Source organism: Ursus arctos, unplaced genomic scaffold, assembly GCF_023065955.2.
Source record: "Ursus arctos isolate Adak ecotype North America unplaced genomic scaffold, UrsArc2.0 scaffold_27, whole genome shotgun sequence".
NCBI classification, from domain to species: Eukaryota; Metazoa; Chordata; class Mammalia; order Carnivora; family Ursidae; genus Ursus; species Ursus arctos.
Window position 1 is genome coordinate 35,011,209 of NW_026622952.1, and position 17,853 is coordinate 35,029,061.

Below are 17,853 nucleotides of genomic sequence, written 5' to 3' on the forward strand. Positions count from 1 at the left end.
CTTAAGAGAGAGGGTACAGCTGGATATCAGTAAGTCTTCATGTGCAGTGTCTGATCTGGGAGGGAATTAACAGAGTTACCGGTGGCACCCTCACTCATTCATGTGGTTTCAGAACATTTTGATGTATTTAGTTTACAGGCTACAAGATGTCAGCAATTTGATTAATTTTTTTTTTAATGTGTCAAAGCAATAGCATGTGTATAAAACTTCTGTGTGATGTGTTGAGTGATTCTGAGAATCTTTTGTGCTTTAGGGGTTCACTGATCATTTTGAGTCAAAATACTTAAAAGAATTGTCAAACTTGTGATGAGTTAAGCATTTTTCTTCTATAAAAATCTGTGTTCCAAATCCCCAGACCTTTCTTCTCAGGACAATAGAGTATCAGTGTCATTCTAACCAGCAGACTTTTTTTTTTTTGGTATCATATTTTGCCTTTCAGAACAAAGGTTACCCATTTATAAAACTTTACAGTTTAGCTTAGGTTAATATATTCTTTCAAACAGTGTATGGTTCAAAGGTAGAACTTAATTTTAATTTTTTTCATGTTTTAACATTTTAAACACTGTAGTTTTAAAAATAGAAAATCTAGGGGCACCTGGGTGGCTCAGCTGGTTAAGCGTCTGCCATCAGCTCATTGAAGATTACATGATCTCGGGGTCCTGGGATCGAGTCCTGTGTTGGGCTCCCTGCTCAGCAGGGAGCCTGATTTTCTCTCTCCCTCTCCCTGCTCATGTTGTCTCTCACTGTCACTCTCTCTCTCAAATAAATGAATAGAACCTTAAAAAAAAAAAAAAAAAAAAGAAAATCTTACCTTAGGAAGTATATCGAATATTTAAAGTTTTGGCTTATCCATTTTTTTCTTAGCGTATTTTCCTTAGATGTGTCTAAACTCTTTGAATACAGCTTCAAAATTCTGTTTTATTCTGAGGAGGAAAAACCTTGAAGTCCAGCTTTCTGACTATGAATTTAGCTTTCTTTCATGCCCTAGGCAGATACTTGTAATACGTACTTACTTTCACAAAAGAAACTTTGAGTTGTCTATCTGTAGTCAAATTTTCTTTGTTCCTTTGTTATCTCCAAGTTAGGGAGTGAAGCAGGATTTGAATCCTATAAATGTTACTTTCCCCTCACGTGCCAGTATTTTTTTCTTTTTTTTAAGACTTCATTTATTTCCTTGACAAGCAGGGAACACAAGCAGGGGGAGGGGCAGAGGAAGAAGCAGGCTCCCTGCGCAGGACTTGATCCCAGGACCCCGGGATCATCATGACCTGAGCCAAAGGCAGATGCTTAAGCATCTGAGCCCCCCAGGTGCCTCTCATTTGCCAGTTTTCATTTTTGGTGCTTCTTCTATTAGTTTTCTTATCCTCTAACCTTAAATATTTAAAGCACAAAAAAATAGTCAAATTAAGTGAATATTGGAAATCTTTTTCTTTCACACTTCTTATAAAATGAAAGAGGTGGAAGTAATCTTAGAGATTACCTAATTTCTACAAATTACAAAAAAGTTATTTTTATCAGGTATTTCTTCGACTGTAAGTAATTCAGAATGGCTTTTGGGGGGTCTTAGCTTTACATTTTTTATTTAGAAATTCAGTATATTTTGCTTCACTTTTTATCTTTACCATGAAGTAAACTAGACATCATCTCTGTCAGGATTTTGCTTTCAGGTCTTAAAAATATGGTTCTTGAGAACAGTTTAGTTTAAAATAACTTTAGTGTTTGAATGTTAATTTTTTTTGAACAGATTAGAAAATGCCTTTTATGAACATGCACAGACTTACTACTACACGGAGATCAGAAGAGTGAAATCTCATAAAGAATTTTTGAATAAAACAACACACCAGGTACATTATTATTCCTGAAGAAGGGAATAATGGAAGCATTCTAAGAGCAGATGGTTATCATTGATTATTTTCGAAGAGATTATTAAATATCTGTAATGCTTTGATGTTTTTAATTGGTTTCTATGCTTTAAAAGTTTTTGTCTGAGCTTTTAAAAACTAGTTTGTCTCTCTCCTTTTTGCCCTTAAAGTTCTTACAGATTTTTATAGCTTCCTTAACTATGCTTGTTTGTTGGAATAATTCTTGATCTTTTATTTTGAGTATTTTCCTTCGTACTTTGGTGTCTCTTCTTAATGTTATCGTAATTTTTACATTTTAAGAGAATGTATGTAATAATATCTTTTTTCTATTTTTTTCAGCTTTTATTTGTTAGACATCAGTTCAAAATAGCTTTCTTCAGTGAATTGAAACAAGATACACAAAATGCTCTGAAGTAAGTTTTTAACAGTTGTCAAACTAAATTTTTCTTACCTTTATGTTAACAAAAACATTAATGGCAACTTCTGAATCTCAACCAAATTTTAATTAATTTAAAATGCTTATATTGGTTAGATTCAGGTATGTATGCAATATTTAATTGGTTTAGAGATGAATATAATATTTTGAGATTCAGAAATTTTTTTCATTTTACTATCAGAAGTAAATTTCATAGTATCATAAAGTTTTCTGGTCTAATTTAATTAAATTTCATGATCAAAAGAAACATATTAAAATTCTTCCCATCCTGTTGACTACTTATTTGTATATTCAGTAAAATTTTTGTGTTGACTCATTTCCACAGGTAAATATATATTAAACATTATCTTATCTAATGCTGTGAATTTCTTAATATGCATGGTGCATTGTTTAATTCAACCGTGATTTTTTTTTTAATTAAAAAATTTTTTTAAGTTTATAATACCCCTCAACCTCATTTTTAATACAAAGGCTCTGCTTAGAAGCTTTGGAGAGTAGTTGTGTATGTGTTCGCAGTGGTCACGCATTTTATTCCTTTGCTTTTACTGAGCACAATTTAATAAAACATTTTTTTCCAGCTTTCACTCAATTTTTTGAAGATTGACAGTGGCAGTGTAACGTAGGGATAAAAAACAGCTATCTAGCCTAAAAATGAAGAGAAGCTGAGCTCGTAGGGCAGAAAAGTAAGAGAAAAAAATAAAAATAAATCTATTATTCAGAGGACTATTTCAGAAACATCTTCCTTTTTTGTTATTATGGAGGTGGTGAACGCCAGATTGTGTTCTCTAAATCTCAGCGACTCCATGTGATTGTAAGTGGCTTTAACGTAGTTCATTCCTTACCCGTGGTCTTAGTTAAAAACGTTTACTTCTAGTTCTGCTCAAAAGCAATTCTGGAAAGAAAAATTTTACCCCAGGAAGTTAGGAGCAAAGAGTTGTCTTTGGAGGAGACTGAGATGTCCTCATTGCCTTCCCTCCTCAGGGTAGGCCTCCTTCTAGCAGACTCTCCTTTCCCACCCCACTCCCCCTTTCCCAGCCCGTGCCAGAGATCAGCAGTGTCCTCTGAACCTGTAGAGATACTGGGGCTTAAAAGCCGTTGACCTGTGCTCTGTCTTGATAGCACCTTCTTTGCTAATACAACTTCTCTTGTTGGAGAAGCTCGTAATGGTGCTTTTTAAAAAAAAGCTTACTTTTTTTTTTAAAACACAATGCTAACTTTTTAATGTAATTCTGGACGATTGTCCCCTTCCATTTTCAGCTTATTTTCTGTCTGTTATCGATAGATGGTAGCAACAGAACAATGGACATGCAGTGGTTCTGTTCTTAGTGAAAAGTCATTGATTCCTCCCACATATTATTAATCAGTAGATCATTTTTTCAGGAAATCACAGATCGATATGTATAAGTTATTCCTGAGCTGTTGAGTGCTAAGAAATATTGAGTAAATATTGTCTCTTATTTCTGAGAATTTGTTCTTGGGAATCTTCTCTTAAAATTAATAATTAACCATGTTCCGTATGTTACTATTAGGAATTATAGGACCGCCTATAATCTTGTACATGAATTGCGAGCCCATGAAACTAATATTCTGGAAATAAAGACTATGGCAGGATTTATAAACTACAAGGTAATGGTTCTACTTCAAATATCAGAAATTCGTCTTTAAATATTAGATTATCTTTTTGAAATTTGAAAGCCTAGTTAGTTACTTGCTCTGAAAAGTATTTGATTATTTATGTTCTCTTTTATATCTTATTTCAAATAGCATCCTGGTTCTTAGCAGCCTAATCGTAGTGCCTCGTTTTGAGTTCGTGGGTCTCAGAGTTCTCTCGTAGAGCAGTTTTACTTTTGTAAAACTCCCTTAGGAGGGTCTTCTGTTTTTAAGTGGGAGCGGGAGAGAGTGAGAAGGAAGCTACTTGTATCACTGAATTGTATAAGATGCAACAAATCAGAACTACGCGGGCCTTCCTTGGTTTAACGGCACCGCCATGCAAAAGGTGTAGCTGATCACCTGAGAGGAAACTTCTATACCTGTTACTAAATTTAAGCATTTGAGGATTGTACATGATAGAAATAGATGCCCCTAGAAGGCAGGTGGGGCTTTTTGTTTTGCTTTTAATTTTTCCACACTCATCTTTTAAAGATGGCTGGCACTGGGATGGTGGCCTGAGGGCACATAGACGCTAGAATTCACGGTGCAAACGTAAATTGATATAACGCCTTAGAGAATATTTTTGCAATGACTATACACATTTAGAGTGGGTGTTCCCTTTGATTTAGCAATTCCATTTCGGGAAATTCATCTGATATATGTGCCAAGACTTGCAAATCACATACGTAAGGATATATATTGCATCTCGTAGTAGGAGAAGATTGGAAACTACCCAGCAATAAGTGACTGGTTAATATACTTTATAACTCCAGACAGTGGAATATTCTACAACTGTTAAGAATGAGACAGCTCCACTTATTGATATGGAATATTAGGTGAAAAAAGTAAGGTACAAAACAGCATATTTGGTGTGACGCTCTTTGTTTAAAAGGCATAGTAGATCTGTAAATGCGCATACACTTGTCTGTGCGTAGACCGTATCATGGAACATGCTGGGAGCTGGTTGCCTCTGGAACAGGAAATTGAATGGCTGAGGGACAGGGATGAATGAGAGACTTAACTTTTCATATATTCCTCGTACCTAAAATATAAAACCGATGATAAGCATATGGAATAAATTTAGGCGTCATTTCTTCTGTTTTTCCTTTTACCTTACGTAGATATAGATTATTACTGTTTTGAGATAGCAATCCAGATAAAAAGTTTTCAAGAATTTCTGTAATCCTCGTTTGATATGGAGGCCACTATGCTCTAATGGTGGTATAGAAAACCTTTAGCTTTCTGCCAATTCTAAAACTGAAAGTTAATCTGTAATAGAGAAGGTAGTATTTTATTTTCACCCATTTTTGTGTTCTTTGTTACAATTTTTTTGTATTCTATTCTGTACTTTGAATAAGCTTTTCTGAGGTATACAGTAGGTTCAGTATAAATATGGAATAATTTTATTTCCTTTATCGAGGGGACATAACCTCTGGTTTTAGCATAGCCATTCTAATAGAGAAAATCCGTTTTATTGCCAAGAACTTAAGAGAGGAAATGTCATAGTCTTTTTTAAAGTTAGTCTCCCGTTTTACATATTTTTAAATGAATATGCCTTTTGACTCTATTTTCTTCTTTATTTTGGGGTTGATTTTACCTTTTGCAGATCTGTAGGCTCTGTTTTCAGCACAACACCCCATTGGATGCAATCGCTCAGTTCCGAAAACACATTGACTTGTGTAAGAAAAAAATCGGAAGTGCGGAGTTGTCTTTTGAACATGCTGCATGGATGTCTAAACAGTATGTTCTAAATTGTACTTTTAGGATTATTTTCTTTAAATTTTTTTGGGATTTGGAGGAACAGAATTAGCATGGACTTTGGTTCTCAGTTGTGCTAAGCCTTTTGTCAGTAAGTAGGCTCTTAGGGATCTAGCTAGCATAGATGTTTCCAGTAATGGTAGATGTTGATTCATAGAGTTCCTTAATGGAAATCACTTAATTCATGGTACCGTCTTTTTTATTCAACGTATATTTATGGAGTTTCCACCACGTGCCTAGGTGCAGAGAATATAGCCATGAACTAAACAAAATCCCTGCTGACATGGAATTTGCTATTCGAGACTGATGTTAAAAAATTCTAAAATGAAACCGTTTCCAGAAGCATGGCTGTATTTGAGTGGTGGGAGCTATGTTGACATACACATTGATGGTATATTTAGAACGATTTGCCAGTATAGAAGAGTCGACTTAAATGCGGAAGTTCTCTGTAACCTGTAATTAGTGTGTGTTAGTATTTACCAAGAAACCCCGACAATTTATAGTTCATCAGTAGCATTATTTTAACACAGTCTGCTGAGGTTATGTTTCCAGGATGAATAATTATTAGAAGCAAGCTGCTTTTTCTTTCCTTTTTCTTTTTCATCCTTTTTTTATTTCTTGATTTTTTCTTTAAGATTCCAGGCCTTTGGAGATTTATTTGATGAAGCTATTAAGTTAGGGTTGACAGCTATTCAAACTCAGAATCCTGGTTTCTATTACCAGCAGGCAGCATACTATGCCCAGGAGCGGAAACAGCTTGCAAAAACCCTCTGTAGCCATGAAGTAAGTTGCCAACTCCGGTATTACCTGGCTCTTAGGAAATGTATTAATCTTCTCTCGAAAGAAGATAAGACTAATTGATGTTCATAATTTTTTTCCAAGCCTTTGAATAGAATCAGTTTTTATTGTCTGTATTTTCAGGAATTACGATTATTTTCAGTTTTAACCTGAGTACTCCATTTCCACGTGTGGATTAAGCAGAAGTTTTTCTGTGAAGAGCTGACTTCTGATTGGCAAATTACTTTAAAATAAAGTCACGGTTTAGTCTGAGCCATGCTGTAACTCCCATTGATCACTGCCGTAGGAGTTTGAAGGACTTGACCTACCAGACAGGAAAATTTTGGACTTCTTTCTCTTCCTGGGGTTTTCCTCTGTGGAAAATTCTTAAGAATCAGTTCGAGGCATAATGTTAATTGCAGTTTTCTTAACGTGACATTTCATTTTGCCTTCCTTGTGGGTGATTATAGTTAGATACCAGTTTCCCCATAAGCACCTTTAAAATGAGAACGTGGTATGTATGGGTATAAGTATATCTATACGTTTGTATAGTTCTGTCAGTTTATTTTCCTTTAAAATCTGCAGTTATCTTTTCTAAAGATAGGTGAATATTATCAACAGTGCTACTTTAAAAATGGTTCCAAAAACAGTTTGCACATTAGTACTTAAAATGTTGGATTTTTTCCCCCTTAAATCATGATGTAACTACAGTTTTCTACCATGTTACTTGCATATGATTTATAACTTCATCGCATGTTTTATATTTAAAAATTAGGCATATTAAAATTTGAGCACAGTATTTTAAAAGGTGATTAAAACTACATTTTATAAGGATATAAGGAAACGGGGTTAACAAATATCCTTAGTTGGAATGTGAAATGAGATTTCTGTCAAATAATATTTTGAGAAGCCTCAAAATCATATCTTTTGACCGAGAAGTCTATTTTCAGGAAGTGTCAGGCAGATAAGAGATCCTTAGAGAGAAGTACTGAGATTTACTTATAAAGTTCTTTGGGCAGATTTATTAATTGTAATTAAAAAATTATAACAAGATGGACAACATAGGGAATTTGTTAAAATGTGGAACAGCAGGGAGCCATAACAAGTAATGGTGTAGAAGAATATTTAATGATGTGCATTTACAGAATATATTTAAATGGAAAAAGCCGGGTGAAAAATTATTCCAGTTGATAACAAATAAATGTTTGCATACAAAACCTGGTAGACTAATGTATACACTGTTAACAGTTTTAATAGGTTTATAGGTGATTTAAATTTTTATCCTCTTCCTTTTGGATGTTCTCTGTATTTCTCAACAATGTACTTGCATTATATTTTGCGTTCAGAGGGAAAAAGTAACAAGAAAGAAAATCAGTGTAAATTAGTAAATTCTGGTGCCAAAAATATCCCTCCCCAACCAATACCAGGACTTAATACACAAGTGATAAAGAAGGAAAATAGTGTCTTCTTTTTAAAACTCCTTACCATGCTATTTTCGTTTGCACAAAAAACACTTATACATGTGGGATAAACATCGAACATAATTGTCATATATTTTTACTGGTTTATCATAGCAAAGATGAAAAAAATATTACAGAGTTAGTTACTATGAAATCGTTTGTCAGAATCAGGTTCATTTATTCAATTTAATTTTTATGAGGCTCTGTTGGTATTAAATGGAACATTTATTTTCATTTTTGTGAAAATTTAATGTGAAACTATTCACAACTTTGGTATCTGGACATATGTTTGATATTTGTATTTGTGAAATGTTTTTTTCTATCAAAGATTGAAGGCAAGTTGGTTTGTGATAGGTTCATAAACTCTAACTTAGGGCTGTGTTTTACTTTACAGGCTTCTGTAACGTATCCTAATCCTGATCCGTTAGAAACACAAACAGGCGTTCTTGACTTTTATGGACAGAGATCATGGCGACAAGGAATACTAAGTAAATATTTTTTCCCTCCTCCCTTTTCTCTTAACCTCAGAAGGCACAGATTGCTATCACAGTTTTTCCATTGGCTACATAGGCTATCACAAAATATGTTGAGGTAAAAATGTGTGTTTTTTAAACATCTTTTTAAAGATTTTTCAGTTCTTTAGTTTTTAGGATGTTTTGTTTAGATCACTACATCTTCGAATAGCTTCTAATTAAACGTGAGTGTGATTAAAACATTTGGACATCTCTTGTCTTAAATGACACAAATAATAAGCCACTTCGGTCTAGTTAATATTTTAATTCTAGTTAACTTTGACGATTTATTATAGTTGATCTTTTAAAACAGTATTAACTTGTATCACCTTAGAAATGTCTCTGCATCTTTTTTGGGTTTGAGACGTACTTAAGTTGAGCAGTTTCTGTGGCCATCAAACCTTAATTGTTAAGAAATTATTTACTTTAATCTCCAGAAAGTACTCTATACTGAGAATGATGTCGATACTGTCCTTCAGGTGGTTGGTTCCACTAGGCTAGAGAATGCTGAGTTCAGTAATGTTCTCTTCAGAACGGAGATCACAGAGAAGTTGCCGTGCTAATAAAGCCGTCTCTTAGACTCTTTAAAATTCTAGAATGTTTAAGAATCTGAAATACATTACATTTAAGTAAAGGATTCAAGGAGTGTACACATCCAATGTTCATGTGAAGGATTTATGTTAAATGAGCCATCTAAGATGGGTTGCGTCTTATCTTACACAGGCTTTGATCTTTCTGATCCTGAAAAAGAGAAGGTGGGGATTCTTGCCATTCAGCTAAAGGAGAGAAGTGTTGTTCACTCTGTAAGTTTGTGGTGGTGGTTTTCCCAATAGAAACGATTCTTCTCAGTATTCGAAGAGTACATGAGATTATTTCTTATTGGAATGTTTCACACTTTCTCTCTTCTAACAGGAAATAATAATAACTCTTCTAAGCAATGCTGTTGCACAATTTAAGAAGTATAAATGTCCAAGAATGAAAAGTCATCTAAGTAAGTATCCATAACATGCCATAGTGTCATGTGACTTTGAATAGTTTAGAATTATGTACATAAAATCTTTTTGCCTTTCCAGTGGTTCAAATGGGAGAGGAGTATTATTATGCAAAGGATTATACCAAAGCTTTGAAGTGAGTCCTATCCCCCATTTATTTTTATAAGTAATCTCATTACCTTACAGCAAAATGAGAATAGAAATGTGTTTTGAAGGATTTATTATTTCCATATTTATTGCTATTTCTATGAAACTGCATTTCTGTGATGTTTTTTTTCAAGTGCTGTCTGCCAGTACAATCATTCTCAAAGTCTTAGGAAACCATGTTTAGCTAAATGTGAAATTACCCATTAAACTATTTCAGTAAGAGTTTCTGACGTGTATATAAAATGAGTCAAGCATGTTACTTCCTCCAAGACGTCTTCAGGGCCTTTCTAGTGAAGCTGTTTCAGTGTGTCTGACATCTTGCCTTCTGTCAGGTTGCTGGATTACGTGATGTGTGATTATCGGAGTGAAGGATGGTGGACCCTGCTTACATCCATATTGACCACAGCTCTGAAGTGCTCCTACCTCATGGCCCAATTAAAAGATTACATTACTTACTCCCTAGAACTCCTTGGAAGAGGTAACTTGGTGTTCTTTCAGTACAGTTCTGAATCTTTAAAATTCTGTAGTGTCTTTAAGCTTCTTAAAACTGAAAGAATAGTTCTCGAATCTTTGACCGTACTTCCGCCCGGCGTAGATTGGTTTGCCAGGTGAAGGGACTCATACTTTCAGGGAACTTACTATAGTCGAGGTCTCATGATAGTTGAGAAAAACAAAATTCTTCTTCCCTTTTTTTTTTTTTTAAATATGTCATGAAATGGTTTTTCCCATTGAGTTCAAATGTGAGAATCTAGAGCGTTGGGGCTCACGTAGGAAGCTGTGTTGTTGTACATTGTCTGGAATTGTGCTTAGCTGTCTCAGAAGAGGTATTTATTCTGTAGTATTTTAATACCTTCTGTGGGGGTAGTGGCCTTACTTGCCCGTCTTACAGTTACAGTTGTTCTCCTACTTCCTTCATGTTAGCTTCAACTCTGAAAGATGACCAGAAATCTCGGATTGAAAAGAACCTCATAAATGTTCTGATGGTAAGTCGGAGTTCTTTCTATAATAGAAGCGCGTCCTGGGGCTATGTAGACCTAGACCTGTATCTGTGTATTTTTATCGCTAGCTGAGCGAATGGTACTTTGTGTTGGTGCAGAATGAGAGTCCTGATCCGGAACCCGACTGTGATGTCTTAGCTGTGAAAACGGCTCAGAAGCTGTGGTCGGACCGCATCTCCCTGGCTGGCAGCAATGTCTTCACGATAGGGATGCAGGACTTCGTGCCGTTCGGTGGGTAGCCCGCGCCTGCAGTGTTATTTCAGAGAAATCATCCTTATTGCTACAAAATGAACAGTTGCGGAACCGTAAATATAAAAGTCAAAGAATGTTCAAAATATGTCATCCTATAGATGAAATTGTGATTTTTTTTTCTTTCTCCCCATTGACTTATAAAGATTTTCAAAAATTTAAGTACTTAGCTTATGTATTAAAATTTACTTCGTTCGTTTGTAGTTTAGGTGTGATTTGAAATGCATTTGAAAAGACAGTCCTTTAAAAAGCTTATTCTGTAATGCCTAGATGGATATTTTTTTTAAGTTTTTTTTTTCTGTAAAGATTTTATTTATTTATTTGACAGAGAGAGAGAGACAGAGAGGGAACCCACGCAGGTGGAGTGGGAGAGTGAGAAGCAGGGTTCCTGTTGAGCCGGGAGCCTGATGGGGGCTCGATTCCAGGACCCTGAGATCATGACTTGAGCCGAAGGCAGACGCGAAAGGACTGAGCCACCCAGGCGCCCCAGGAGGGTATTTTGAAATAAGTTAAAACTAACAATGATTTTTTCCCTTTAAACTCCTATGTTAGTTACATTTCAGGAGCAACTATGTTTTTAGAATTAAAGGTGGTTTTGAAGTTATACTTTCTTTAACTTTGTTTTGTTTATTTAAAAATGAGCTGCATTTATGTGTATTGAAATGCTTCAAGGGCAGAATTCAGTGAGACTATCCAAGGTGGACGTTTCCTTCCGGAAGAATAAGTGTCATGGCTGTGTGCCTCAAGGGTCCTGTAACGTGTGACTGTCTTTGTTTTATTTCTAGTACAATGCAAAGCCAAGTTTCACGCCCCGAGTTTTCATGTTGATGTTCCTGTGCGGTTTGATATCTATCTGAGGGCTGACTGTCCACATCCCATTCGGTTTTCCAAGCTCTGTGTCAGCTTTAATAATCAGGTAACAGTACCTCTTACTGCGTTTTTACCATGTGTGTATCTTATTGTAGCTTCCATTAAATTAGATGAAATGAACTTAGCGAATTCTAGGTCTTAATGGTTGCATTGTAACAAATGGACTTTGGTAAAGTCTATTTGAAAATAAGTGGATTTATAGTTCTCAACTTCTGTATTAGCCTTTCAAGTTTTACACTTTTCCCTACGTTTTTTCTTCCATCCTTAGGAAATGAAGGAACTTTATTTTTTGTAATATGTAACTTGAATTTCAAATGAAATCTATCAAATATAATCTAATTTTCAAAATCATTTGTTTTATATTCTAACACTGGTATTAGTTTTTTATTATTAAACTGTTAAATGTTTGATGTTAAAGAAATTGAACTGAAAAGATGAATATAAAGTGAAAAGTAAGTGTGTGCCCCTCAATTCCATTCCCCAGAGTCATCACTATTAACTTCCTGAACAGTCTAGACATTTTCTGCGTATGCACATAGAAGCAGCTTTTTCTTTCTGCGGAGCTAGGATTATATACATTTGCACATTTCTGTAGTATATTAGAATGTTGTCAAGTACTTGATTACATTCCAAATATTTCAGTTACAAGCTCACTTCAGAGATCATTATCTTCTGGTCACCCAGAAAGTATATTGAGCCGTTAACCAGCAAGCATTTAACCAGCAAGTATTCTTAGCATCGTGGTGAACCTCAAAGCATTTAGCATATATCAGCCCTGTTAAAATGGAAACATTTTGGGGGCAGGGACCAGGACTGACTCACAGACTGCCCTCGTAGGTAGTGAGGACTAAGTTACGTGGTGTGGGCTAGAAATACAGTTACAGTAGACGTGCCGAAGAAAAGGGATGAAGTTTCAAGGATAAGATGAAAGGAAGCTACTATAAAGCAGTGAGAAGGAGGAACATGTTTGGAAGAGGAAACGCCAAACAGAAGCAGAAGTATACATTCTGGGTTAGGGGCAGTGGGGACCCCGGCCTCCCAAGACCAGAGGGGCTGTGAGCCGGGCCAGTGGGACATGAGGCCGCGTGGCTTGAAGGAGCTTGAAGAGTTCAGCAGGGATTGGCTAGTAAGAGAAGTATTTAAAGATTTATTTATCCATTCATTTATTCATGTTCTATTATTGGATGGTGGTAAAGAAAGAGCTTTACCTATCTTAATATATATATATATATATATATATATATATATATATATATTTTTTTTTTTTTTTTTTTTTTTTTTTTGACTCTTCACAACTGAAAAATTGCCCTGGAATAGGATCAGTTCAATGAACTGGGGTCACCTGAAAATCATTTTGTTTTATTCAACTTCAGACCATTACCCAGCGATTCCTTCTGATCAGTTTGAGGGTTTTAAAGCAAGAGCATGAAATGTAGAATTTAAGAAACTTCTTTCCAGTGATGAAATAGAAAGCAATGATCTTACGGAGCCTCTTTCTATGAATCCAGCTACTGACGTGTGAGGATTTGCATTAGGGTGTTCCTGGTGGCAATGGACAGAAAGGGCTACCAGGGACATTTACAAAAGGAATCTGGGTTGCTGAGTATTTGTTGTAGAAGATAAGGGGGGTAGCATGAATAAGGGACAGCCCCCCACCGGCCAGTAACTGTTTATTTTATGGTTAAAGCGTGCCTACCGCATGATGATTTGAAACGTGTACATATGTTTGTAAACTGGTAGATTCCTTAGTATCAGTCACCTCAAATAATGACCTTTTTCTTTTGTGGTGGGAACATGTAGGATCTACTCTCTTAGCAACTTTCAGGCATATAATAGGGTTTGACTAAGTACGGTCACCATGCTGCACGTTAGATCCCCAGAACCTATTTGCCTCGTCCCTGGAAGTTTGTGCCCTTGGATCAGCATCTCCCATCCCCCTACCCCTCAGCATCCGCCGTTTTACTGTTTGTGTGCGTTCTAGATTCCACGTGTAAGTGAGATCACTCGGCAGTACGACAGGAGATTTTGTATGTGATGTTACTTCTTGGGTTGCTCTTGCCTCCTCTTATAATTCCTTCTCATGTTCTGTGCCCTTAAAAGCCTCACTTCCTCAGGGACGCCTCCCCTGCCTACCTGATCGATTTGCCGAGCCATAAGCCTCCGTAGTACTTATCACAGCTGTGGTTTCACTTTTGTCTGAATGATTATTTGTTAAATTGTGTTCTTTATTAGAATGTAAGCTCTCCTAGGACAGATAATTTTTTTCCCTCAATCATGAAAATTTTTTTGGAAATAGTCTAAATCTGGAATTAGAGGATAAATAGATCCTTATTTTACTTTTCCCATTATATCCTACTATCCCATTTCTTCCCCCCTTTTCTTAAACAACAACTTCTATTATTAAAAACTAGTTTAAAATATTAAGATAAAATGAAAAGCAATTAGTTTTTAAAGGTAGATTATATTCTGAATATATGTTATTTGAAATCCAAGATACAAATCATAAGAAAAAAAGTAGTACTTAGGTTTCAGAAGCATGGAATAGAAATAGAAATAGAGGGAAAGTGTATAAAGTATATAAAGTATATAAAAAAACTTTTTTTTAAATTTTCTGTGAAGATAGTTCATTTGCTAGGATAGAAGATGGCTCTTGGAAAGTTCTTGAAATTTATTGAATGGATGAGAATGGTGATTCCATAGATGTACACAGGAAGGATGTCTCCCTTTGTTCCTCTGTAAGGAGCTGCTCTTCTGGGATGATAGATGTATATCCAGTTTCGGACATGCTGAATTTGAGTGGTAGTAGAATTCTCCTCTAGACAATTGTGGATAGGAACTTTCGGCTAAGGGAATAGGACAGAATTAGTTTTTTTTTTTTTTAAAGATTTTATTTATTTATTTGACAGAGATAGAGACAGCCAGCGAGAGAGGGAACACAAGCAGGGGGAGTGGGAGAGGAAGAAGCAGGCTCATAGCGGAGGAGCCTGATGTGGGCCTCGATCCCATAACGCCAGGATCACGCCCTGAGCCGAAGGCAGGCGCTTAACCGCTGGGCCACCCAGGCGCCCCAGAATTAGTTTTTAATGTAGGAAATATTAGCGTAGAGATGTGGAATATGTAGAAATGGCTAAACTTTGTAATGAAATGACTATAAAGGGAAAAGAACTGAAAGCTAAGGAATGAAGCCCGCGGAGCCTCTGAATTTTGAGGGAAAAACAGTAGTCAAGAAGGATGATATTATAGGGTCACAGAAGCCAAGTAAAAAGAAAGCTCTTTAAGAAAAGGGGACAATAGACAGTAACGTCCAAAGAAACAAAGAATAGATCTTTTTTTCTCTCCAGGATAGGGGTGTGTGGATGTTTGCAGAAATCAGCTTACATGTGGGGAACTGTCTTCACCTTGTGCAGCACGGAGAGGATGAGTGCTTCTGTTAGGCCTAAACTACGTCTCATTCATCACCCTTCATGATGCTTTAGTTTTCGAGTAGTTAAACTTACCTAGCTCCAAATCATTTAGTGTCACCAAAACATACAACATTTGATGTTTATAAACTGTGACCCTTGCTAACCTCTTTTACAGGAATATAACCAGTTCTGTGTAATCGAAGAAGCAACCAAAGCAAGTGAAGTTTTGGAAAATTTGACTCAGGGAAAGATGTGCTTAGTTCCTGGTAAAACAAGGAAGTTTTTATTTAAATTTGTTGCAAAAACTGAAGACGTGGGAAAGAAAATTGAGGTTAGTTATGAAATTTGTTTAAAACAGACTTTAAGTGACAAAAGTAGTGTGTGTATGTCAGAAAAAATTTCAAATCGTACACAAGTTTATTAAGTAAAAAATGAACATCTTCCGCTTGGACTTCCCAAGGGATATCATTCATGGTTTGGTGGGTTTTCTTTTATTGGGACTGTACTATACATAATATTTTATCGTTGACTTTTTTCACTTACCAGTGTATATTAGGCATCATTTCCCGTTAGTACATACGACCAGCCTGGTTTTTAATGGCTACATAATCAGTTAAAGACTTCTAAACAAAATATATATATTAAATACTGTAGCAATTGTATTTTGTATAATATGACATAATTCAGGCTAGCGATCTATATTACGTTAATGTTTAAACATTTCTGATTGCATTTTTTAAAGAAAAAAATGAAGATATCTATTTTAAAGGATTTGCTTAATGTGCATAGTTAAAATACCTTATAGAAATATATGATGGAAGCATTATTTTTATCGAGCATAAACTCTGGAACCAAACTACATGGGTTTAAAGTCCACCTCTCCAGCTTACTAGCGTATGGCCCTGGACAGTTACTTGACCTCTTTGTATCTCAGTTTACTCATCTCTATTTATTTATTTATTTTTAAATATTTTATTTATTTATCTGACAGAGAGAGACAGCCAGTGAGAGAGGGAACACAAGCAGGGGGAGTGGGAGAGGAAGAAGCAGGCTCCCAGCAGAGGAGCCTGATGTGGGGCTCGATCCCATAACGCCGGGATCACGCCCTGAGCCGAAGGCAGACGCTTAACGACTGCGCCACCCAGGCGCCCCTCAGTTTACTCATCTTTAAAGTGGGGATAATAATGGTACTTACCTCTTAGTGTTTTGTGAGGATTAAATCAGTTAGTTGATGTAAGTTGATTGGAATAGTGATTAGTACATAGTAAGCTCTCTAAGTGCTTGTTTTCCATGGCTTGAAATCATGGTGATGATTGGCTAATCTAACCTTAGGACCATTTCTAAGATAGAAACAGAAGACTATACTACCAGTATTCCCATAACTCTTTCTGTGAACCTGTTGATTTTACTATTAATCAAAATCCAGCGTCTTTTGCTTATTCACTAAAAAAAAATTCTTTATGATTTTGACTAAATCCCTAATTACATTATTTTTTACAAGGTACCTGAGGAAGCCTACCAGATAGAAACCATAATTAATAACACTATTTTGAGTACATTTGTTAATGGATTTAGTTGAAAGGAACATTTATTCATTTAATAATAGTATAGATGTCTTTGGGAAAAATAGTTTGGAATTAGGAATTAGGTTATGAGTATGTTCACAGTCATCAAAACATTCATGTGTTTCACTCAGCAGCCACTAATTGAACATGTGTTACATGAGGTTATTATCTCTGTTTAAAGGTGAGCCTAGTCAGTGTCACAGCTAATAGATGACCAGGACAGCTGTCACAGCAGGTGTTCTGACCTTATCACCCTGTGGGTCTCTAGAGGAACTCGACAGACTAGCAGTCACTGCATCATTTGTCACGCAGGGATGGTGACGAGTATGAGGTGGCATTTCTGACAGCCCTCCATCTTTCAGATTACTTCGGTAGATCTGGTTCTGGGCCACGAGACGGGAAGATGTGTGGTTTTGAATTGGCAAGGAGGAGGAGGGGACGCCGCTTCCTCCCAAGAAGCCTTGCAGGCCTCGCGTTCTTTCAAAAGACGGCCTAAGCTCCCCGACAATGAGCTTCACTGGGACAGCATAGTCATTCAGGCAAGCACAATGTACGTCCACCTCGAGAGCAGATTGTGCAAGGCCATCTTGTTTCTTCTAAATACTTTGTTTGAATAACTTGTTTTCTTAAAAATCGGTTACTCAGCTACAGTTTCTTTTCCCCAAAGGATCATCTCCAGAGTTCCAAACATTTCTGTCCATCTGCGACATGACCCTCCTGCCCTGACTAATGAAATGTATTGTTTGGTTGTGACCGTTGAGTCCCACGAGAAGACCCAAATCAGAGACGTGAAGCTCACCGCTGGTTTAAAACCCGGTAAACATTCCTTTTTAAAAATTGGTCAATGTTCATTCAACATAAAATAAATATCAGTGGTGTCAACTACAGGAAGTTTATTTAAAATATGGCTGTGAAATGGTCTATGCAGTATGAATTGTTAGGATAATGTTTGAATTCTCTGTATTTTAAAACACTGCTATTAACACTTTTAGGACAGGATGCCAATTTAACTCAGAAAACGCACGTGTCTCTTCATGGAACAGAACTGTGTGATGAGTCCTACCCAGCTTTACTCACCGACATTCCTGTGGGAGACTTACATCCGGGGGAACAGGTGAACCTTGGTCAACTACGATGGGAGAGGAAATCACCTAGATTGCAGTTTTAAATATG

At 36.2% G+C, this 17,853-nt stretch overlaps 1 protein-coding gene across 2 annotated transcripts in view; it reads left to right on the top strand.

The window, feature by feature from the left end:
• The window catches only part of TRAPPC11 (trafficking protein particle complex subunit 11), a 46,913-nt gene that overhangs the window by 9,270 nt on the left and 19,790 nt on the right, over window positions 1–17,853 (top strand). For both annotated transcript variants that reach the window (XM_026508566.4, XM_044387591.3), the window contains exons 6-22: window positions 1,745–1,844; window positions 2,202–2,275; window positions 3,828–3,924; window positions 5,555–5,688; window positions 6,342–6,489; window positions 8,338–8,431; window positions 9,179–9,258; window positions 9,368–9,446; window positions 9,529–9,583; window positions 9,927–10,072; window positions 10,516–10,577; window positions 10,691–10,823; window positions 11,627–11,757; window positions 15,291–15,446; window positions 17,043–17,230; window positions 17,348–17,496; window positions 17,673–17,794. In XM_026508566.4, the coding sequence (XP_026364351.2) occupies window positions 1,745–1,844; window positions 2,202–2,275; window positions 3,828–3,924; window positions 5,555–5,688; window positions 6,342–6,489; window positions 8,338–8,431; window positions 9,179–9,258; window positions 9,368–9,446; window positions 9,529–9,583; window positions 9,927–10,072; window positions 10,516–10,577; window positions 10,691–10,823; window positions 11,627–11,757; window positions 15,291–15,446; window positions 17,043–17,230; window positions 17,348–17,496; window positions 17,673–17,794 (1,948 nt within the window). The remainder of the gene's footprint in view (window positions 1–1,744; window positions 1,845–2,201; window positions 2,276–3,827; window positions 3,925–5,554; window positions 5,689–6,341; window positions 6,490–8,337; window positions 8,432–9,178; window positions 9,259–9,367; window positions 9,447–9,528; window positions 9,584–9,926; window positions 10,073–10,515; window positions 10,578–10,690; window positions 10,824–11,626; window positions 11,758–15,290; window positions 15,447–17,042; window positions 17,231–17,347; window positions 17,497–17,672; window positions 17,795–17,853) is intronic.